The sequence below is a fragment of the Coregonus clupeaformis genome, chromosome 21 (genome assembly GCF_020615455.1).
Source record: "Coregonus clupeaformis isolate EN_2021a chromosome 21, ASM2061545v1, whole genome shotgun sequence".
In the NCBI taxonomy this organism is placed as follows: domain Eukaryota; kingdom Metazoa; phylum Chordata; class Actinopteri; order Salmoniformes; family Salmonidae; genus Coregonus; species Coregonus clupeaformis.
Window position 1 is genome coordinate 41,132,291 of NC_059212.1, and position 20,240 is coordinate 41,152,530.

The 20,240-nt window shown below is 43.3% G+C and overlaps 1 protein-coding gene across 1 annotated transcript; it reads left to right on the forward strand.

The window, feature by feature from the left end:
- The first annotated feature begins 5,409 nt into the window (after nucleotides 1–5,409).
- Nucleotides 5,410–6,603, forward strand: LOC121534500 (proteasome subunit beta type-11-like). Its single transcript, XM_041841088.2, has 2 exons — nucleotides 5,410–6,024; nucleotides 6,250–6,603. The coding sequence occupies exons 1-2, from the start codon at nucleotides 5,410–5,412 to the stop codon at nucleotides 6,601–6,603; spliced, it is 969 nt and encodes a 322-aa protein (XP_041697022.2).
- The last annotated feature ends 13,637 nt before the right edge of the window (nucleotides 6,604–20,240 follow it).

Genomic DNA, 20,240 nt, shown 5'->3' on the forward strand with positions numbered 1-20,240 from the left:
AAAAACCTTAGGGCTCATGTTTGGTCACACTCAGACAATGTAAGTAAGTAGCTAGGTGCATATTTTTTTGGGTGCTTGTTAATTAGATTCGTCCCGCCGTTCTTGATTTATTGTTTCTTTTTATTTATATATAAAAAATATTGGCTATATATCACATTTTAATTATTTGCGTACTTGTTGGACATTTTAATGCATTGTTAGGAGCTAGTAACATGAGCATTTCGCAGCACCAGCTATAACACCTGAAAAACTGTGTACACAATCAATAAACTTTTTGTTTAACTGGCCACTAGTTCAAATGCTAACTTTTTTGCATTTGTGTCACAAATCCAATGAAGTCAATGGTACCTATATTAGCATTTTCACTCTTCATATCTAAATCAACTATAGGTAATATCATTAAGTTACACAATCCATTTTTAGATACTTTAGGATGATTTGGACATGAAAATGCTAATATAGGTACCATTTGACTTCCATTAGATTTGTGACACAAATGCTAAAAAGGTTTGCATTTGAAACAGTGGCCAGGTAAATAAAACCAAAGCATAAGTTGCTGTCATATGAGGGGCGTATTCATTACGCCGATTCTGTTGCAAAACGGAAGCAAACAAAATTGGGCGGGACCTACCTGAATTTGTCCAATAGAAACTCTCATTTTGCTCTGTTCGCTTCCGTTTGGTTCTCAAACGGTAAAAGATTGCTGTAATGAATATGCCCCTGGTCCATAGACTGCTTACAGGGTAAGAAAACCAATATGTAATTTGAGTGAACTATCCCTTAAAAAAAATATATATAATAATAGCAGGAACAGCACCATCTAGTGGTCAGAACCTGGTAATATCAGGATGTAGGATGGGGCATTAACCCAACAACTTCAATGACAAATTTCTCTCTAAAAATAATAATAATCACTGAGAATACATTACATGTGATGAAGAAACCTCTGAGCCGCAGCTCCATACTATTCGTCAAACATAGAGATCTGATACTATATACTCGTTGTTGGGGTGGGATTGGCGTGGATTGTCGGGGGTCCGTGGGTGGCTTTTACCATTTCTTTGGATTCCTCCTGTCTAACTCATTAGCTAGGTTTCCATCCAATTGGCGACAGATTTTTGTGCGAATATTCTAAAATCCGCATAAAAGCAATATATGCACTTTACCACCAGAGATGAGTTTACATCAAATGGACTTGTTGCGGATAAAAGGCTGTGTGTGATGACATGGTGCACATAAAACACTTTTGCAGTTAAATTCCCATGAACCAAATACAAAAAAACATGTTAAATGGGTTTCCATCACATTTTCAACTCTACTGACAGTTTTGTCACAAAATGTTTTGCCTTATAGCAAATGTGCCCACTCTGGTATTGGCACGTGCGCTCTAGCTAACAGATCGCAGATACAGTGCGGGTATAGCGTACATGATGAGATTATTATGGACAGAGCAAGATTATTTTTATTTGTCAAATGGCAGCCAAGTATCGATCATCATGTCACAAAAATAAGACCCTCGATACTGTGAAGTATTCACACCCCTTGACTTTTTCACATTTTGTTGTGTTACAGTCTGAATTGAAAATGAATTACATTGAGATTTCTTTGTCACTGGCCTACACACAATACCCCATAATGTCAAAGTGGAATAATTGTTTTACAAATTAATAAAAAATGAAAAACTGAAATGTCTTGAGTCAATAAGTATTCAACCCCTGTGTTATGTCAAGCCTAAATAAGTTCAGGTGTAAAAATGAGCTTAACAAGTCACATTGACCCATAGACCCACTCTGTGTGCAATAATAGTGTTCAACAGGATTTTTGAATGACTATCTAATCTCTGTACCCCACACATACAATTATCTGTAAAGTCCCTCAGTCGAGCAGTGAATTTCAAACACAGATTCAACCACAAAGATCAGGGAAGTTTTCCAGTGCCTCACAAAGAAGGGTACCTTTTGGTAGATTGGTACAAATAAAAAACGCAGACATTGAATATCCCTTTGAGCATGGTGAAGTTATTAATTACACTTTGGATGGTGTATCAATACACACAATCACTACAAAGATACTCACTTGCCAGAGAGGAAGGAAATCGCTCAGGGATTTCACCATGAGGCCAATGGTGACTTCAAATTAAATCAAATCAAATTGTATTCGTCACATGCGCCGCATTACCGTGAAATGCTTACTTACAAGCCCTTAACCAACAATGCAGTTCAAGAAATAGAGTTAAGAAAAGATTTACTAAATAAACTAAAGTAAAGAATAAAATAAAAAGTTACACAATAAAATAACAATAACGAGGCTATATACAGGGGGTATCGGTACCGAGTCAATGTGCGGGGGTACAGGTTATTCAAGGTAATTTGTACATGTAGGTAAGGGTAAAGTGACTATGCATAGATAATAAACAGCGAGTAGCAGCAGTGTAGAAACAAAGGGGGGGGTCGTCAATGTAAATAGTCCGGGTAGCCATTTGATTAATTGTTCAGCAGTCTTATGGCTTGGGGGTAGAAGCTGTTAAGGAGCCTTTTGGACCTAGACTTGCCGCTCCGTGACCGCTTGCCGTGCGGTAGCAGAGAGAACAGTCTATGACTTGGGTGACTGGAGTCTTTGACTTTGACTATTTTTTGGGCCTTCCTCTGACACCGCCTAGTATATAGGTCCTGGATGGCAAGAAGCTTGGCCCCAGTGATGTACTGGGCCGTACGCACTACCCTCTGTAGCGCCTTACGGTCGGATGCCGAGCAGTTGCCATACCAGGCGGTGATGCAACCGGTCAGGATCTGGGGACCCATGCCAAATCTTTTCATTCTCCTGAGGGGGAAAAGGTGTTGTCGTGCCCTCTTCACTGCTGTCTTGGTGTGTTTGGACCATGATAGTTTGTTGGTGATGTGGACACCAAGGAACTTGAAACTCTCAACCCACTCCACTACAGCCCCGTCGATGTTAATGGGGGCCTGTTCGGCCCTCCTTTTCCTGTGGTCCACGATCAGCTCCTTTGTCTTGCTCACATTGTGGGAGAGGTTGTTGTCCTGGCACCACACTGCCAGTGTTGAGGATTGCTCCTCCCAATAGGCTGTCTCATCGTTGTCGGTGATCAGGCCGACCACTCTTATGTCATCAGCAAACTTAATGATGGTGTTGGAGTCGTGCTTGGCCACGCAGTCGTGGGTGAACAGGGAGTACAGGAGGGGACTAAGCACGCACCTTTTAAACAGTTACAGAGTTTAATGGCTGTGAAGGATGGATCAACATTTGAGTTACTCCACAATACTAACCTAATTGACAGAATACAAATATTCCAAAACATGCATCCTGTTATGTGTTATGTTTGGGGCAAATCCAATACAACACATTACTGAGTACCCCTCTCCATATTTTCAAGCATAGTGGTGGCTGCATCATGTTATGGGTATGCTTGTAATCGTTAACGACTGGGGAGTTTTTCAGGATAAAAAAGAAATGGAATGGAGCTAAGCACAGGCAAAATCCTAGAAGAAAACCTGGTTCAGTCTGCTTACCACCAGACACTGGGAGTTGAATTCACCTTTCAGCAGGACAATAACCTAAAACACAAGGACAAATCTACACTGGAGTTGCTTACCAAGAAGACAGTGAATGTTTCTGAGTGGCCGAGTTACAGTTTTGACATAAAGCTTCTTGAAAATCTATGGCAAGACTTGAAAATGGTTGTCTAGCAATGATCAACAACCAATTTGACAGAGCTTGAAGAATTAATTACATTTGACATTTTAGTCATTTAGCAGACACTCTTTTCTAGAGCAACTTACAGTTAGTGAGTGCATACATTTTTTCATACTGGCCCCACGTGGGAATCGAACCCACAACCCTGGCGTTGCAAGCGCCATGCTCTACCAACTGAGCTACACGGGGCCACATAATGGGCAACTATTGTACAATCCAGGTGTACAAAGCTCTAAGAGACTTACCCCAAAACACTCACAGCTGTAATCGCTGCCAAAGTTGACTCGTGTGAATACTTATGTAAATGAGATATTTCTGTATTTTATTTAAAATAGATTTGTCTAAATGTCAAAAAACATGTTTTCACTGTCATTATGGGATATTGTGTGTATTTGCGTAATTAGAAAAAAACATATTTAATCCATTTTGAATTCAAGTTGTAACACAACAAAATGTGGAAAAAGTCAAGGGGTATGAATACTTTCTGAAGGCACTGTATTTATTGGAAAGGAGCATCAAGCTCATCACCGTGCACTTTCACCACCCTGTGAAGTTCATCATAATTTATTTAATCTGTAGCCTAATAACCTGCATGCTTTACCGAGCCGTAGTGGGAGGACCACACAACTAGTCATCGCGTGACTCCAAGTTTACTTCGATATGATGGTTAATATATCGATATTTGAGCATTAAAGCGTTTCCACCGCTATTTCTCACATAATGAATTGTGTAGCGTATTTTGTTTTGTCGACATTTGGAATGTTTACTGACAAGGCCTGTCGTGACGTTTTTTATGCGACGTACTTTACTCGCATAAAAAGGTTGGATGGTAAGCTGGTTGGAGTTAGAAAAAAGTTTGGTCCAAATCGGATGTTAGGTACTATATTTATTTAATATTATATGAGTCCTATAAATTAAAATGGCCAATTTGGGTGCATTAAATTAGTTTAATTTCTCAGAGATTAAATTATATTTCGACAAAAGAATGTTGCAGGAATGCTAATGTTATCTGTTTCTAACAACATAAATGATTCCAGAACAATCTCTTTTTCTTGTTCTTTTTGAGGTGGAACAACCCTTGTGTGACAAATAAAAATGTATTGGATTTACCTTCAAATATAACTCACAGATATAAAATGACATTAAATGTGAAACAAAAAATTTAACAAGAGGACATGTTTATGCAAGTACAAGTGTCGCTTCACTAATGTGGTCTGTTGACAAGCTGCCTCAGCAGAATTTACCCTGTAGTGTTTGTAGAGTCGCTTCTCTACATCGTATCACTTACCATCACAACAGAAGCACTATCATATATCGCTAAGTCAAGCTAAATGCTTGTAAGAAACATGAGTGTGTGTGTGTGTGTGTCAGACTGCTATATAAAAACACTTCAAGTTCAGTTTCATTGTATTTGAGGAGAGAGTTGATACCAAGCAGGACTGTCATATACAAGGTCGTAAAAATGGATTCCACTGGGATAAAATTTGAACAAGCCTAAGGACAGTTTCTCTGGATTATGGATTACCCTGAGCTGTTAAATTTTACAGCCTCTCCTTATTGAGAGATTGCACTGAGCATCAACCTTTTACTCAAACTCAAGGGACAGTGAATCTGTTTTGTAGGGACATTGAGTCTGTTTTGCGATCAATGTTTATTGCATTGATATCTACCACAATCCGTCAGCCATAGACAATCACAATGGCTTTACAAGACGTCAGTGGCTTTCAGGACACCCTTATGTCTCACAGGTGGAACACTCCTGCCTCACTCTCTGGGCCTATGGGAGATACCACTCCTCTCCTGGACATGGCTGATGAAAGGAACCTTGGTTGGGGAAGGTTTAAATCATCTGAGAGAGATGGAGGGGTCCCTCTGCGCTTTTTCATACCTACCCCTCAGAGCTCTGTTCCTTTCCGCTGTGAAAATAGACACGCGTCCCTTTCTTCCCTGTCCACCTCCTCATCACCGCCCACCCGCCGCCCATTCCCTTTGTCTCATGGAACCACTACCCTGGCCTTTGTGTTCCAAGGAGGTGTTATAGCAGCGGCAGACACACGTGCCAGCTGCTCAGGGCTTGTCGCCTGTCCCTCTGCCCAGAAGATCCTGCCCATCCACTCCCATTTACTGGTCACCACTTCAGGCAGTGGTGCAGATTGCATGCTATGGGAGAGAATACTGGCCAGAGAGATCCGCCTTTACCAGCTACGCCACGGCCGCCGCTTGTCAATCACTGGCTCTGCCAAGCTCCTCTCTCATATGCTGCACCCATTTAAGGGGACTGATGTGTGTGTGGCAGCCACTCTTTGTGGCTGGGATGTAGAGGAGGTTAGGGTGGAGGAATTCAGGGGACAAAGAGTTGATAGGATGGGATCAGGGGGATCAGGCAGAGACGACAGCATCTCTCCAGCAAAACGGCCCCTTGAAGAGAAAGGAATGTCTGCAAGTGATGCTTGTAGTCAAGATGACTTGACTGACAGTGCCAGTGAGAGAACAAGACATGCAGTAACTGACATGGCCCTGACAAGATCCCCTGCCAGTGATCGTTGTGGCCCAAAGCTGTTCTATGTGTGCAGTGACGGCACCCGGCTGCAGGGAGAGCTCTTCTCGGTGGGCTCAGGTTCGCCCTATGCTTACGGAGTTCTGGATGGAGAGGTGCAGTGGAGCCTGAATGAGGAGGAGGCTATCTCATTGGCCAGAGAAGCTGTGTACAGGGCCACACACAGGGATGCATATTCAGGGAACTGTGTGGACCTTTTCCACATCACTGCCCAAGGATATTGCCGAAGAGACAGGGAGGATCTGAGAGAGGAGTACCACAGAGAGAGGGAGAGGGTGCTGAAGAGGGGAAAAGAAAGAGAGCGAGAGAAAGAGAGCGAGGAAGATAAGAAATAGGAATAGGGATTGATAAATAGGGAAGGGGGAGGGTTGGGGTTAGAGGGTACAGTGAGGGAAAAAAGTACACTGCTTAAAAAAATAAAGGGAACACTTAAACAACACAATGTAACTCCAAGTCAATCACACTTCTGTGAAATCAAACTGTCCACTTAGGAAGCAACACTGATTGACAATAAATTTCACATGCTGTTGTGCAAATGGAATAGACAACAGGTGGAAATTATAGGCAATTAGCAAGACACCCCCAATAAAGGACTGGTTTTGCAGGTGGTGACCACAGACCACTTCTCAGTTCCTATGCTTCCTGGCTGATGTTTTGGTCACTTTTGAATGCTGGCGGTGCTTTCACTCTAGTGGTAGCATGAGACGGAGTCTACAACCCACACAAGTGGCTCAGGTAGTGCAGCTCATCCAGGATGGCACATCAATGCGAGCTGTGGGAAGAAGGTTTGCTGTGTCTGTCAGCGTAGTGTCCAGAGCATGGAGGCGCTACCAGGAGACAGGCCAGTACATCAGGAGACGTGGAGGAGGCCGTAGGAGGGCAACAACCCAGCAGCAGCACTGCTACCTCCGCCTTTGTGCAAGGAGGAGCAGGAGGAGCACTGCCAGAGCCCTGCAAAATGACCTCCAGCAGGCCACAAATGTGCATGTGTCTGCTCAAACGGTCAGAAACAGACTCCATGAGGGTGGTATGAGGGCCCGACGTCCACAGGTGGGGGTTGTGCTTACAGCCCAATACCGTGCAGGACGTTTGGGATTTGCCAGAGAACACCAAGATTGGCAAATTCGCCACTAGCGCCCTGTGCTCTTCACAGATGAAAGCAGGTTCACAATGAGCACATGTGACAGACGTGACAGAGTCTGGAGACGCCGTGGAGAATGTTCTGCTGCCTGCAACATCCTCCAGCATGACCGGTTTGGCGGTGGGTCAGTCATGGTGTGGGGTGGCATTTCTTTGGGGGGCTCGCCAGAGGTAGCCTGACTGCCATTAGGTACCGAGATGAGATCCTCAGACCCCTTGTGAGACCATATGCTGGTGCGGTTGGCCCTGGGTTCCTCCTAATGCAAGACAATGCTAGACCTCATGTGGCTGGAGTGTGTCAGCAGTTCCTGCAAGAGGAAGGCATTGATGCTATGGACTGGCCCGCCCGTTCCCCAGACCTGAATCCAATTGAGCACATCTGGGACATCATGTCTCGCTCCATCCACCAACGCCACGTTGCACCACAGACTGTCCAGGAGTTGGCGGATGCTTTAGTCCAGGTCTGGGAGAAGATCCCTCAGGAGACCATCCGCCACCTCATCAGGAGCATGCCCAGGCATTGTAGGGAGGTCATACAGGCACGTGGAGGCCACACACACTACTGAGCCTCATTTTGACTTGTTTTAAGGACATTACATCAAAGTTGGATCAGCCTGTAGTGTGGTTTTCCACTTTAATTTTGAGGGTGACTCCAAATCCAGACCTCCATGGCTTGATACATTTGATTTCCATTGATAATTTTTGTGTGATTTTGTTGTCAGCACATTCAACTATGTAAAGAAAAAAGTATTTAATAAGATTATTTCATTCATTCAGATCTAGGATGTGTTATTTTAGTGTTCCCTTTATTTTTTTGAGCAGTGTATTTGACCCCCTGCTGATTTTGTATGTTTGCCCACTGACAAAGACATAATCAGTCTATAAAAAATCCAGAAAAATGCATGTCAAAAATATTATAAATTGATTAGCATTTTAATGAGGGAAATAAGTATTTGACCCCTCTGCAAAACATGACTTAGTACTTGGTGGCAAAACCCTTGTTGGCAATCACAGAGGTCAGACGTTTCTTACATTTACATTACATTTTACATTTTAGTCATTTAGCAGACGCTCTTATCCAGAGCGACTTACAGGAGCAACTAGGGTTAAGTGCCTTGCTTAAGGGCACATCGACAGATTTTTCACCTAGTCGGCTCGGTGATTAGAACCAGCGACCTTTCGGTTACTGGCACAACGCTCTTACCCACTAAGCTACCTGCCGCCAGGTTTGCACACATCTCAGGAGGGATTTTGTCCCACTCCTCTTTGCAGATCTTCTCCAAGTCATTAAGGTTTCGAGCCTGACGTTTGGCAACTCCAACCTTCAGCTCCCTCCACAGATTTTCTATGGGATTAAGGTCTGGAGACTGGCTAGGCCACTCCAGGACCTTAATGTGATTCTTCTTGAGCCACTCCTTTGTTGCCTTGGCTGTGTGTTTTGGGTCATTGTCATGCTGGAATACCCATCCACGACCCATTTTCAATGCCCTGGCTGAGGGAAGGAGGTTCTCACCCAAGATTTGATGGTACATGGCCCCGTCCATCGTCCCTTTGATGCAGTGTAGTTGTCCTGTCCCCTTAGCAGAAAAACACCCCCAAAGCATAATGTTTCCACCTCCATGTTTGATGGTGGGGATGGTGTTCTTGGGGTCATAGGCAGCATTCCTCCTCCTCCAAACACGGCGAGTTGAGTTGATGCCAAAGAGCTTGATTTTGGTCTCATCTGACTAAAACACTTTCACCCAGTTCTCCTCTGAATCATTCAGATGTTCATTGGCAAACTTCAGACGGCCCTGTATATGTGCTTTCTTGAGCAGGGGGACCTTGCGGGCGCTGCCGGATTTCAGTCCTTCACGGCGTAGTGTGTTACCAATTGTTTTCTTGGTGACTATGGTCCCAGCTGCCTTGAGATCATTGACAAGATCCTCCCGTGTAGTTCTGGGCCGATTCCTCACCGTTCTTATGATTATTGCAACTCCACGAGGTGAGATCTTGCATGGAGCCCCAGGCCGAGGGAGATTGACAGTTATTTTGTGTTTCTTCCATTTGCGAATAATCGCACCAACTGTTGTCACCTTCTCACCAAGCTGCTTGGCGATGGCCTTGTAGCCCATTTCAGCCTTGTGTAGGTCTACAATCTTGTCCCTGACATCATTGGAGAGCTCTTTGGTCTTGGCCATGGTGGAGAGTTTGAAATCTGATTGATTGATTGCTTCTGTGGACAGGTGTCTTTTATACAGGTAACAAGCTGAGATTAGGAGCACTCCCTTTAAGAGTGTGCTCCTAATCTCAGCTCGTTACCTGTATAAAAGACACCTGGGAGCCAGAAATCTTTCTGATTGAGAGGGGGTCAAATACTTATTTCCCTCATTAAAATGCAAATCAATTTATTACATTTTTGACATGCGTTTTTCTGGATTTTGTTGTTGTTATTCTGTCTCTCACTGTTCAAATAAACCTACCATTAGAATTATAGACTGATCATTTCTTTGTCAGTGGGCAAACGTACAAAATCAGCAGGGGATCAAATACTTTTTTCCCTCACTGTAGGTGTTAGAGGGTTGGGGTTAGAGGGTAGGGGTCAGAGGGTTAGAGGGTAGGGGTTAGAGGGTTAGAAGGTTAGTAGGGGTTAGAGGGTAGGGGTTAGAGGGTAGGGGTTAGAGGGTAGGGGTTAAAGGGTAGGGGTTAGAGGGTAGGGGTTAGAGGGTAGGGGTTAGAGGGTAGGGGTTAGAGGGTAGGGGTTAGAGGGTAGGGGTTAAAGGGTAGGGGTTAGAGGGTAGGGGTTAGAGGGTAGGGGTTAAAGGGTAGGGGTTAGAGGGTAGGGGTTAGAGGGTAGGGGTTAGAGGGTAGGGGTTAGAGGGTAGGGGGTTAAAGGGTAGGGGTTAGAGGGTAGGGGTTAGAGGGTAGGGGTTAGAGGGTAGGGGTTAAAGGGTAGGGGTTAGAGGGTATGGGGTAGATTTAGCCCATTCATAGACGCTAATTACAGTTATTGTCTATTCATGAAGGTATCTTTTGGCTGGGGAGTTTTGTTAAGAGCCCCGACGCTCGTGCTGAACGTTAACATTCATTGCTTGCAGTATGGTTTTGGAAACATAAGGAACGTATCTTTCATATTAGCCATATTTCCATGTTACATCGCTTGTTTACGGAAAACAGACGGAAGACAGAGGCGACTACCTGTGCTAATTAGCTATCTGTGTCTCCGAACACCTGTGTGTAAACGGAAGACTGACACCACAATCGTGTTGTCACTGAAAAATACTGTCGGTGGCAACTCTGTTAAAACTGGTTAAATCAGTGTCTTGACGTGACTTACTTTAATGTATTGACTGTTATTTGTCGAATCACCTAACTTTGTTTAATTGTCACTCGATTCAATTAATCATGTAAAAATTAACTCATATGGAATTTGGGGCACTACGGAAGAAGCTGTTTAACGAGTTACCATCTCCCGAATTAAACTCTTAGAAGATATATGTTATATATCGATAACAGTCACTTATTAAATAATTACCTCTTATCAGTCTCATTCTGAACGTCGCATAATCCTTGAACCTGCAAGAACCCTAACCTTATTGATGAATCAGCAATACACAAATTGGCTTAATTATTTATTTACTAACTAACTAGGCCCCTTACACTTCAGTGTTGTGATGCAAAAATTATAGCAAAATGTATAGCGCATAGAATTAAAAAGGTATTGTCTGACATTATTCATTCTAATCAGACAGGTTTTTTACATGGACGATACATTGGAGATAATATAAGGCAAGTACTGGAAACAATAGAACACTATGAAACATCTAGGCATCTATTCATAGCAGACTTTGAAAAGGCATTTGATAAAGTACGACTGGAGTTTATATATAAATACCTGGAGCATTTCAATTTTGGAGAATCTCTTATGAAATGGGTTAAAATCATGTATAGTAACCCTAGGTGTAAAATAGTAAATAATACCAATTTCTCAGAAAGTTTTAAACTGTCAAGAGGAGTAAAACAAGGTTGTCCACTATCGGCATATCTATTTATTAGGGCCATCGAAATGTTATCTATTAAAATCAGATCCAACATTTGTGGAAAAATCACCCTGATTAACTCTTTAGTATTATCCCAGTTTACCTATTTGCTTAAGGTCTTGCCTACGCCTAGCGAACAGTTTTTTAAATTATATGAGAAAAGAATATTCAATTTTATTTGAAACGGCAAGCCAGACAAAATTAAACGGGCCTATTTATATAATTCATATGAATTCGGAGGACATAAATTATTAAATATTAAAGCATTAGACCTATCACTAAAAGCTTCAGTCATACAAAAGTTATACTTAAATCCGAACTGGTTCTCTAGCAAATTAGTAAGATTGTCTCACCCCATAGAAAGGTAAAGACCTGTCTATTTGTGGAAAAATCACCCTGATTAACTCTTTAGTATTATCCCAGTTTACCTATTTGCTTATGGTCTTGCCTACACCTAGCGAACAGCTTTTTAAATTATATGAGAAAATAATATTCCATTTTATTTGGAACGGCAAGCCAGACAAAATTAAACTGGCCTATTTATATAATTAATATGAATTCGGAGGACAGAAATTCTAAAATATTAAAGCATTAGACCTATCACTAAAAGCTTCAGTCATACAAAAGTTATACTTCAATCCGAAGTGGTTCTCTAGCAAATTAGTAAGATTGTCTCACCCCATGTTCAATAATGGCCTTTTCCCCTTTATTCAGATTACAACCTCTCATTTTCAGTTATTTGAAAAGGAAATAATCTCCCAAATATCACTATTTCTAAAACAAGCTATAGAAAGTTGGTTGCAATTTCAATGTAATCCTCCAGAAACGACAGAACAAATAATGCAACAAATATTGTGGTTAAACTCAAATATACTAATTGATAAAAAAACTTTTTTTTTTATTCTTTTGGATTTTCTTCGTAAATTATATCAGAGGTAGGACTGGTGGAGTTATGTTGCACATGCAGCTAACAAAAACATTTGGAAATGTCTGCTCTACCCAAAATTACAACCAAATAATTGCAGCATTACCGCAAAAATGGAAGAGGAAGAGGAAAGTGGAAGGGGGGAAAAGTAAGGAACTTGTCTGTCGGCCCTGCATTAAAGAACATAATTGGTTAAAGAAAATTGTGATAAATAAAAAAGTATACCAGTTTCATTTAAGGACCAAAGGATTGACAGCCGTTCCATATAGTTGGGAAGAGATTTTTGACGTACCGATTCCATGGCATGTTTATGAACTGATATGCAAAATGATGCCGGATTCAAAACTTAGAATTTTTCAATTTAAATTATTATACAAAATTCTTGCTACCAATAGAATGTTATTTATATGGGGGATACAATCTTCCCAGCTCTGCAGATTTTGCTGCGAAGAGACAGAATCATTAGATCATTTGTTTTGGTACTGTCCATTTGTAGCTTGTTTTTTGTCACAGGTCCAGGAATGACTGAAGGATTGCAATATTTACCTGGAGCGAACCCTGCAGATAGCACTACTGGGTGATCTGAAAAGTCATAGTCAATCAAGCAATAATATAATGATACTTTTAGCAAAAATGTTTATTTTCTATTTATAATCTGTAGAAACAATGAGAATAGAAGGGTTCAGAACTTTTGTGAAACATCACAGTACAGTTGAAAAATATATGGCAAATAGAAATCCAATATGGATGGTGTTAAGATATAGATGGGAGGTGTTGAATGGAGCTGAAGGATTGTACTAATAACAACTAACAACAACTAATAACAACAAGATAACTAATGTAAAGCATACTCTGTCCATAATAAGTATATAGGTTATAGGTTGAGAGCTTTTGTGAAAGAGCACAGTTAGAAAGATATGGCATATAGAAGCAAACCGGATGGACATCATGAAAATGATCGGAGAGGTTGAGGGTAGAGGAAGTTCAGGAGTAAAAACAAACGAAATAGAATTATTGTAAAATTGACTGTGTCCATAAAATGTATATAGTATGTATAAGCTGGAAGTAGAGGCCTAAGCGTTGTTGTTCACTAGTTTACTCCAATTAGGGAAGAGTGGTGGGGTTGGAAAGTAATAAAGGGAAATATTTTTTTTTTAAAGGATATGTGTATATATATATATATATATATATATATATATATGTATGTATATTGTGATGTCACGAGAGGCTACACAGCTTTCAGCGGGATTGCTCAAGTAGTGCAAGGAGACCAGGTTCAACCAAAACAAGGATTTTATTAAAGGTCTTGGGAAACTAACGAAAGTATAACACAACTCTGTTCTCTGGTGGCTCTTTAAGGGTTAACAGTTCAGGGATGTCTCTTCCACATCCAAAATCATAACTCTCCCTCGCTCAAATAACTTTTCCCCAGTCTTACTGTATTCCCCGTTGCAGCTAGTGGCCAACCCAGCAAAACGTCCTTCCAAAATCCCCACACGTATTTCCACAGGTGCATATATCCAAAGGTGAGTATTTCCCAAAGGTAAGTATCTCCAAATCCTTATATTCCTCATGGAAGTGGACGTGCAGCACTCTTGTCCTCCAGAGAGCCCAGCTTGGAGACTGTGTCTCTTCCCTTCCCAAACCTTCAGCTCATCAGCTCCTCATTTGTTTCAGCTGCGTGGGAAGATTGGCCATAGAGGGGTGGAGTTCCCGACCATACCAGCAGATGGAGCCATAGCTGTCTGGGTTTGCAGCCACCTCAGGGGGATGTAACGTCCCTCCAGGACACAGCCTCTCGTGACATCACACATCCCCCTCCTCGGGACCGACGTCCTCGTCGGGGTAAAGGCAGCGAAGAAGGCATCACGCCGGGAGAGGGCGTCCGCATTGCCGTGGTGCTTGCCAGACTGCTCTCTCTTCAACTCCTCCAACTCTAGGACCAGGGACTCCGCCTCCTGTTGTCTCTCCTTGAGTTTCTTACTGAACGCATCAGCCTTGGTTTTAGCAGAGTTTAGCTTCTGTTGAGCAGCTTTCAGTTCCTTCTCTCTCTCTGCCTCCGCATTCTTCATCTTGTTCTCCAACACCTTGTACTTCTCCTCTGCCTTCTTCTGGACCTCCTTACTACTGCGCAGGGTCTCCTCACACTCCTCGATGGTCCTGCGCAGCCTCTCCAGCTCCTCCTGTTGCTTAGGGAAGGAGCTCTGTTGGAGTTTAGCCTGGAGGATATCTAACTCTTCTGTCTTCATGTCTAACTGTTGCTTTAACAAACGATACCTCTCAGCGGTCCCCTTCCAGACCAGACAGTTCTTTGTCCAGATTCTGTAGCTCCGTCTCTGTGTCGGTCTGGGCACCTGCCATCCCTATCAGAGCCCGGGCGGGAGTGAGTAACTCGGAGGATTGCACCGGAGCCTTCCCAGGATGAGTCTTGCCTCTCCGTTTCCGAGGTACTCGGGTTATCCTCTCCTGAGACTCTCTCCAGAGTGGGTAAAAGGCTGGGCAGTCTCGTCCAATTAGGACAGGGACGGGGAGGGAATCAACCACCCCCGCCGTCGTGTGTATGGTTCCCCGTGTGCTGGTCATTGTAAGTTCAGTAATGGGGTATTCTCTGGTGTCCCCATGGACACAGGAAACTGGGAGGACTTTCCCGGGGTCAGACACGTTGGGCCCACCAAATCCTTACGCACCAGGGTGGCCCGGCTACCAGAATCCAGTAAGGCCTCCACATCATGGTGATTCACAGTTACCGGGCAGGTGGGGGGTCGATCTGGGCCGCCATCTACGACTCCCAAGAGCGAGGCAAAACGGTGTGTGGGTGCTGAGCTGGAGGACTCCGCAGTGGGCATAGGTTCATCGGCTGGTTTCCCACACTGCCAGGAGATATGTCCCATCTCCCCACACCGGTAACACTGTCGAGTTTCCCCCTCTGGTGTACTCTTCTTGGACCCGCCTGGTTTCTGGCTCCCCCTGGAGCCGGGATAAGTCCTGACGTGGCTGGGTTCGAGACCTTGGGGTCCTTTGGACGGGTTCTTCCCATTTGTGGTGGGGCCGCCCTCCGGGGGTCTTTTCGGGAAGCATTCAGCATCTCCGCTGTGGCCTGGTACTTTTCCACAGCTTCCACGGTCAGATCAGCTGTGGTCAAGGCCTGTTGACTGATGAACCGTTTTGCCTCATAAGGCAGGGCGCGTAGGTAACGATCCACCACAACGGCCTCCACCACCGCCGCTGCTGTATTCCTCTGCGGATCCAGCCATTTCCTTGCGATTCGGACAAGTTCATGCATCTGCGCCCGAGGAGGTTGGTCTGGTTGGAAGGTCCAGCTGTGAAAGCGCTGGGCCATACCAAACTTTGTGAGTCCATATCTGCTGAGGATCTCAGACTTCAGGGCATCATAGTCAGTAACCTGGTCAGGGCCCAGGTCCCGGACAGCATTCAGCGCTTCCCCGGTTAGAAAGGGGGCTAACAGACCAACCCACTGTTGCTTGGGCCAGGCTTCCCTAGTGGCCGTGGCCTCAAATGCATGCAGGTATGCCTCAATGTCATCGGTAGCTCCCATCTTAGATATAAAGTCACTTGCCTTTATTGGGCGGGTATTTTGGACAACCCTCTGTCTCTGCAACTGCAATTCCTCTGCCTTCAGAAGGTTGGCTTTCTTTTGCTCCTCCAAGAGAGCCACGTTTGCTTGCATCTGGGCTTGCTGGCCAGCAACAAGGGCTTTCAATATGTCCTCCATTTCAGTCGGCGGGGGAGCCTACGGCCAACTTGGAAAACTGGGTGATCAAACCTTCGGTATCCTCCTCTGACATGCACTATTAACGCTTGAGCGTGCCCGTATTCTCCACCATCTGTGATGTCACGAGAGGCTACACAGCTTTCAGCGGGATTGCTCAAGTAGTGCAAGGAGACCAGGTTCAACCAAAACAAGGATTTTATTAAAGGTCTTGGGAAACTAACGAAAGTATAACACAACTCTGTTCTCTGGTGGCTCTTTAAGGGTTAACAGTTCAGGGATGTCTCTTCCACATCCAAAATCATAACTCTCCCTCGCTCAAATAACTTTTCCCCAGTCTTACTGTATTCCCCGTTGCAGCTAGTGGCCAACCCAGCAAAACGTCCTTCCAAAATCCCCACACGTATTTCCACAGGTGCATATATCCAAAGGTGAGTATTTCCCAAAGGTAAGTATCTCCAAATCCTTATATTCCTCATGGAAGTGGACGTGCAGCACTCTTGTCCTCCAGAGAGCCCAGCTTGGAGACTGTGTCTCTTCCCTTCCCAAACCTTCAGCTCATCAGCTCCTCATTTGTTTCAGCTGCGTGGGAAGATTGGCCATAGAGGGGTGGAGTTCCCGACCATACCAGCAGATGGAGCCATAGCTGTCTGGGTTTGCAGCCACCTCAGGGGGATGTAACGTCCCTCAGGACACAGCCTCTCGTGACATCACAATATGTATTTATATGTTTGTATGTATGTGTATATGTATGTGTATGTATGTATGTATATATATATATATATATATATATATATATATATATATATATATATTTATATATATATATATATATATATTTGCGAGAAAAAAACACATATGGGTGATTGGAAGTGATGCAGACAGGTTGATGGAAGTTACAATCTGTCTGCAATATTTAAGCTGATCGACCCCACCCCCCAAAATAAATAAAATAAAAATAAAAACGAACTAAATAATAACACAATACAAACACACGCACACATAGGTTATTGATTACTAATGTAATGAAAACAGGTCCCTAGTGGACTGGACTAACAATAGCACGAATGCTTGGGTAGAAGGAGGGTTGGCTGATTCAGAGAGAGTGGGGGGAAGGAAGAGACAAAGGAATTCACCTATCGGACATTTGTAAACTACGCTCACTGAAAAACAAATGCTTAGCACCCGCTCATTCGGATTAGAAATGCAACATGTATTTACGTGTAGCTGTCCTCGATAGTTGAGTCAAAGATGTAGGACTCTGGTTTGCCCACCAGAGATCCCAATGTCCTTGGTAGAGTTTCTGGTCGTAGTGGTGGTTAGGATGGGTACTTCAGTGTGCCCTGTAGTTCGTAGAGTTGATCTGTTTGGATAGGTACTTCAGATGTACCACCGGTTGTCGGAGAGGGATTGTCCTTCCCAGCTCGTGTCTTTGGTGAAAGTTCTCTAGACAACTATACATGCCAGCTGCAGACTGAGATGATAAGGTCTAGTGCATTGTCTTCTTCGTCACCTCGTGTAGAGGTTGAGAGTTTCAGACTTTCTCCATTTCAAACGTGTGGACTAACAGCTTCACGCTTCCTGGTCTGGTAGAAATTCAACCATTTGCAACATCCATCTTATACCGTAATCTGCTTGGTCTTCCTTTGGTAATTGAGTTCTAGTTTTAAACCATTTTGTAACGTTTAGCTCACGCTTCACGTCTGAGGTGAATTTCATCACGAGGGGTTTTATACTTGAGTAGAAAAGGGGGCGTTTCATCATGTTTGTGCTCATCTGGGCGTGGCCACTGACTGAGAACAAATCAATATGGAAACAACCATCTCATCTAGAATGCTAAAATCCCATTGTTATCTTCACATAAGTATTATTATACTTAATCATTCATTTTATACAACAATTAGATGCAAACCTCATAACTGGGAAGTGTACACTCCCAGAGATACAGTTATGTTGTTCCACCTTCTTTAATGACATCACAACATAGTAAAGAATTTGACATGATTGTTCTTTAAGTCACCACAGACCATTTCCCACATTCTTTTAAGTAGGAATATTGTTTAATTTTCCACTTTTGGATGTTGGAGTCTTGGCTGGAAGACTTCCTTTGTCTCAATACTGCATGGCACGGAAAATATAGTTTCTGCAAGGAATTTACAGTAAGTGTAGCCTATATTATTTTGATGTGATATGTAAGTAGAGGGCTTTATGTTTCTAGAACCGTACCGCAATTGAGAATTGATTTACGTTTAGATGGAGTATCTGGCTGTTTGGACTACTAGAGCCAATTCGCCTAGAAACAGAACATGTAAGTTCCTTGGACTATAAGGAGTAATGTTATGCTCCTTTAGTTCATTCTTGGGCTAGGGTAGATTAGGGAAAACATAAAGTAAATAGAATCAGAGGGTTGAAAAGAAGGATGAAGACTGGCCACTTTTTACAGAAAGTAAGGGAAATGCATGCAGAGATGGTGGGGCAGAAACAGGGTGTGGTTGGAAAGGGAGAGAATGAAGAGGAAAGGTTGGCAACAAGTAAGGTAGAAATTAGATGAGGGCTGCCACAGTCTGCCAGTGAGATACTACTTCTTCTTAGATTAGGTTTAATGGCGGTTGGCATTCTGCCAGTGCGAGAGTGGGTGCTCTAAGCATTTGGTGTCTTCCATTCAAAGAAGACAGAAAATAAAGATGCTGGGAGTCATCCACCATCTTTGGTCTGGAGTCTAGGTGTGGGGGAGAGGAGAGCGGTAGAGCGAGAGAAAAAAGCAGAGAGGTGTAAAATGGCAGAAGTGGATCTGCTGAGGCTGCTAAGGGGAGGACGGCTCATAATAATGTCTGGAATGGAGTAAATGGAAGGGTATCAAAAACATGGTTTTCATCTGTTTGATACCATTCCATTCACTCCATTCCATCCATTGAACTCCATTCCAGCCATTATCATGAGCTGTCCTCCCCTCAGCAGCCTCCACTGAAGTGGAAGCTGAGTTCGAATCAAGCAGAGCATCAATCAAAGTTGGTGAAGATGAAAGTCCTGAATGGACAACAGTAGTGTCGAAAACTGGAACAAAAAGGAAATTGTCTAATCTTTGGAGTGAGGGATACATCCATGAATGATAATGATTCACTTCTTGTTGGGATGCGTTTGTTGAGTGACCAGGAGTGGTCTTATTTTGATTGATTGTATTTCTGAAGAACAGAGGAAGATTGCAGTGGGCCTCAAAAGAATCCGGACAACAGAAGTTTCCTGCTTTGAACTTTGGAGTAGAGCACCCGTCAAAGGAGTCATCTCAGGGGTGACGACGGATGTTCAGGTTGAATACCTAAAGAGAATTCCTGGTGTGGTTGGTGCCCGGCTTCTGACTCGCTGGGTGAACGAAAAAAAAAAAAGAATGTCTGTTGGTCCTGTTGTTTTTTGACAAAGAGCATCTACCTATGCATGTGATGCTTGGTTATGTAAGATACACTGTTAGAGCTTTTGTTCCCAAACCACTGCAGTGTAAGAACTGTAAAATATTGTTGTTTCAAGTGTGTGCAGACGGACGGAGTATACTGAAGAACGGTGTGTAGAAGGACGACGGTGTTGCAATTGTGGTGGGGATCATGATCCCGAGTTCCTGGAGTGAAGGAGATTGAGGTGGCAAAAGTTAGAGCGACCAATCGAATCTCCTATGCGGAGGCGATTAAAAGAATTGACAAAACAAGTGATGCTAGTGATTTTATGGTAGTGGATGCACCACAGCCTGTATTAAAGTTTGCTGCCAGTCAAACAATACCATGTGTGTTAAAAATGTGGATTTTGTGGCGTTCATTGCCACAGCTATAAACTGTACGACTCAAGTCTCAAAGAAGTCTATGATACTGGACATTGTGGCTGCGGCAGAACGGTTTTTGGGACATAAGGATTTTACATCTGAAGACTTGCAAGGGGTACTGGCGCCAGAAGAAGGCCTGCCCTCAGAGGTTCCCGTTGAGCCTGTGTAAGGATCAGATCTGTTTATTTTTTAACAGTAAAGTTGTTTGATTTATTTTATTTTAGGTATTATTATAATTTTTAAGATGTTTGTTCCATTTTTGGGGGGGAATCCTGTTTCCATCCTGCACGGTAGGTGGCGGGATTCACATTCAATTGTGCAATCGACAATATACCATAGAAGAAGAAGAA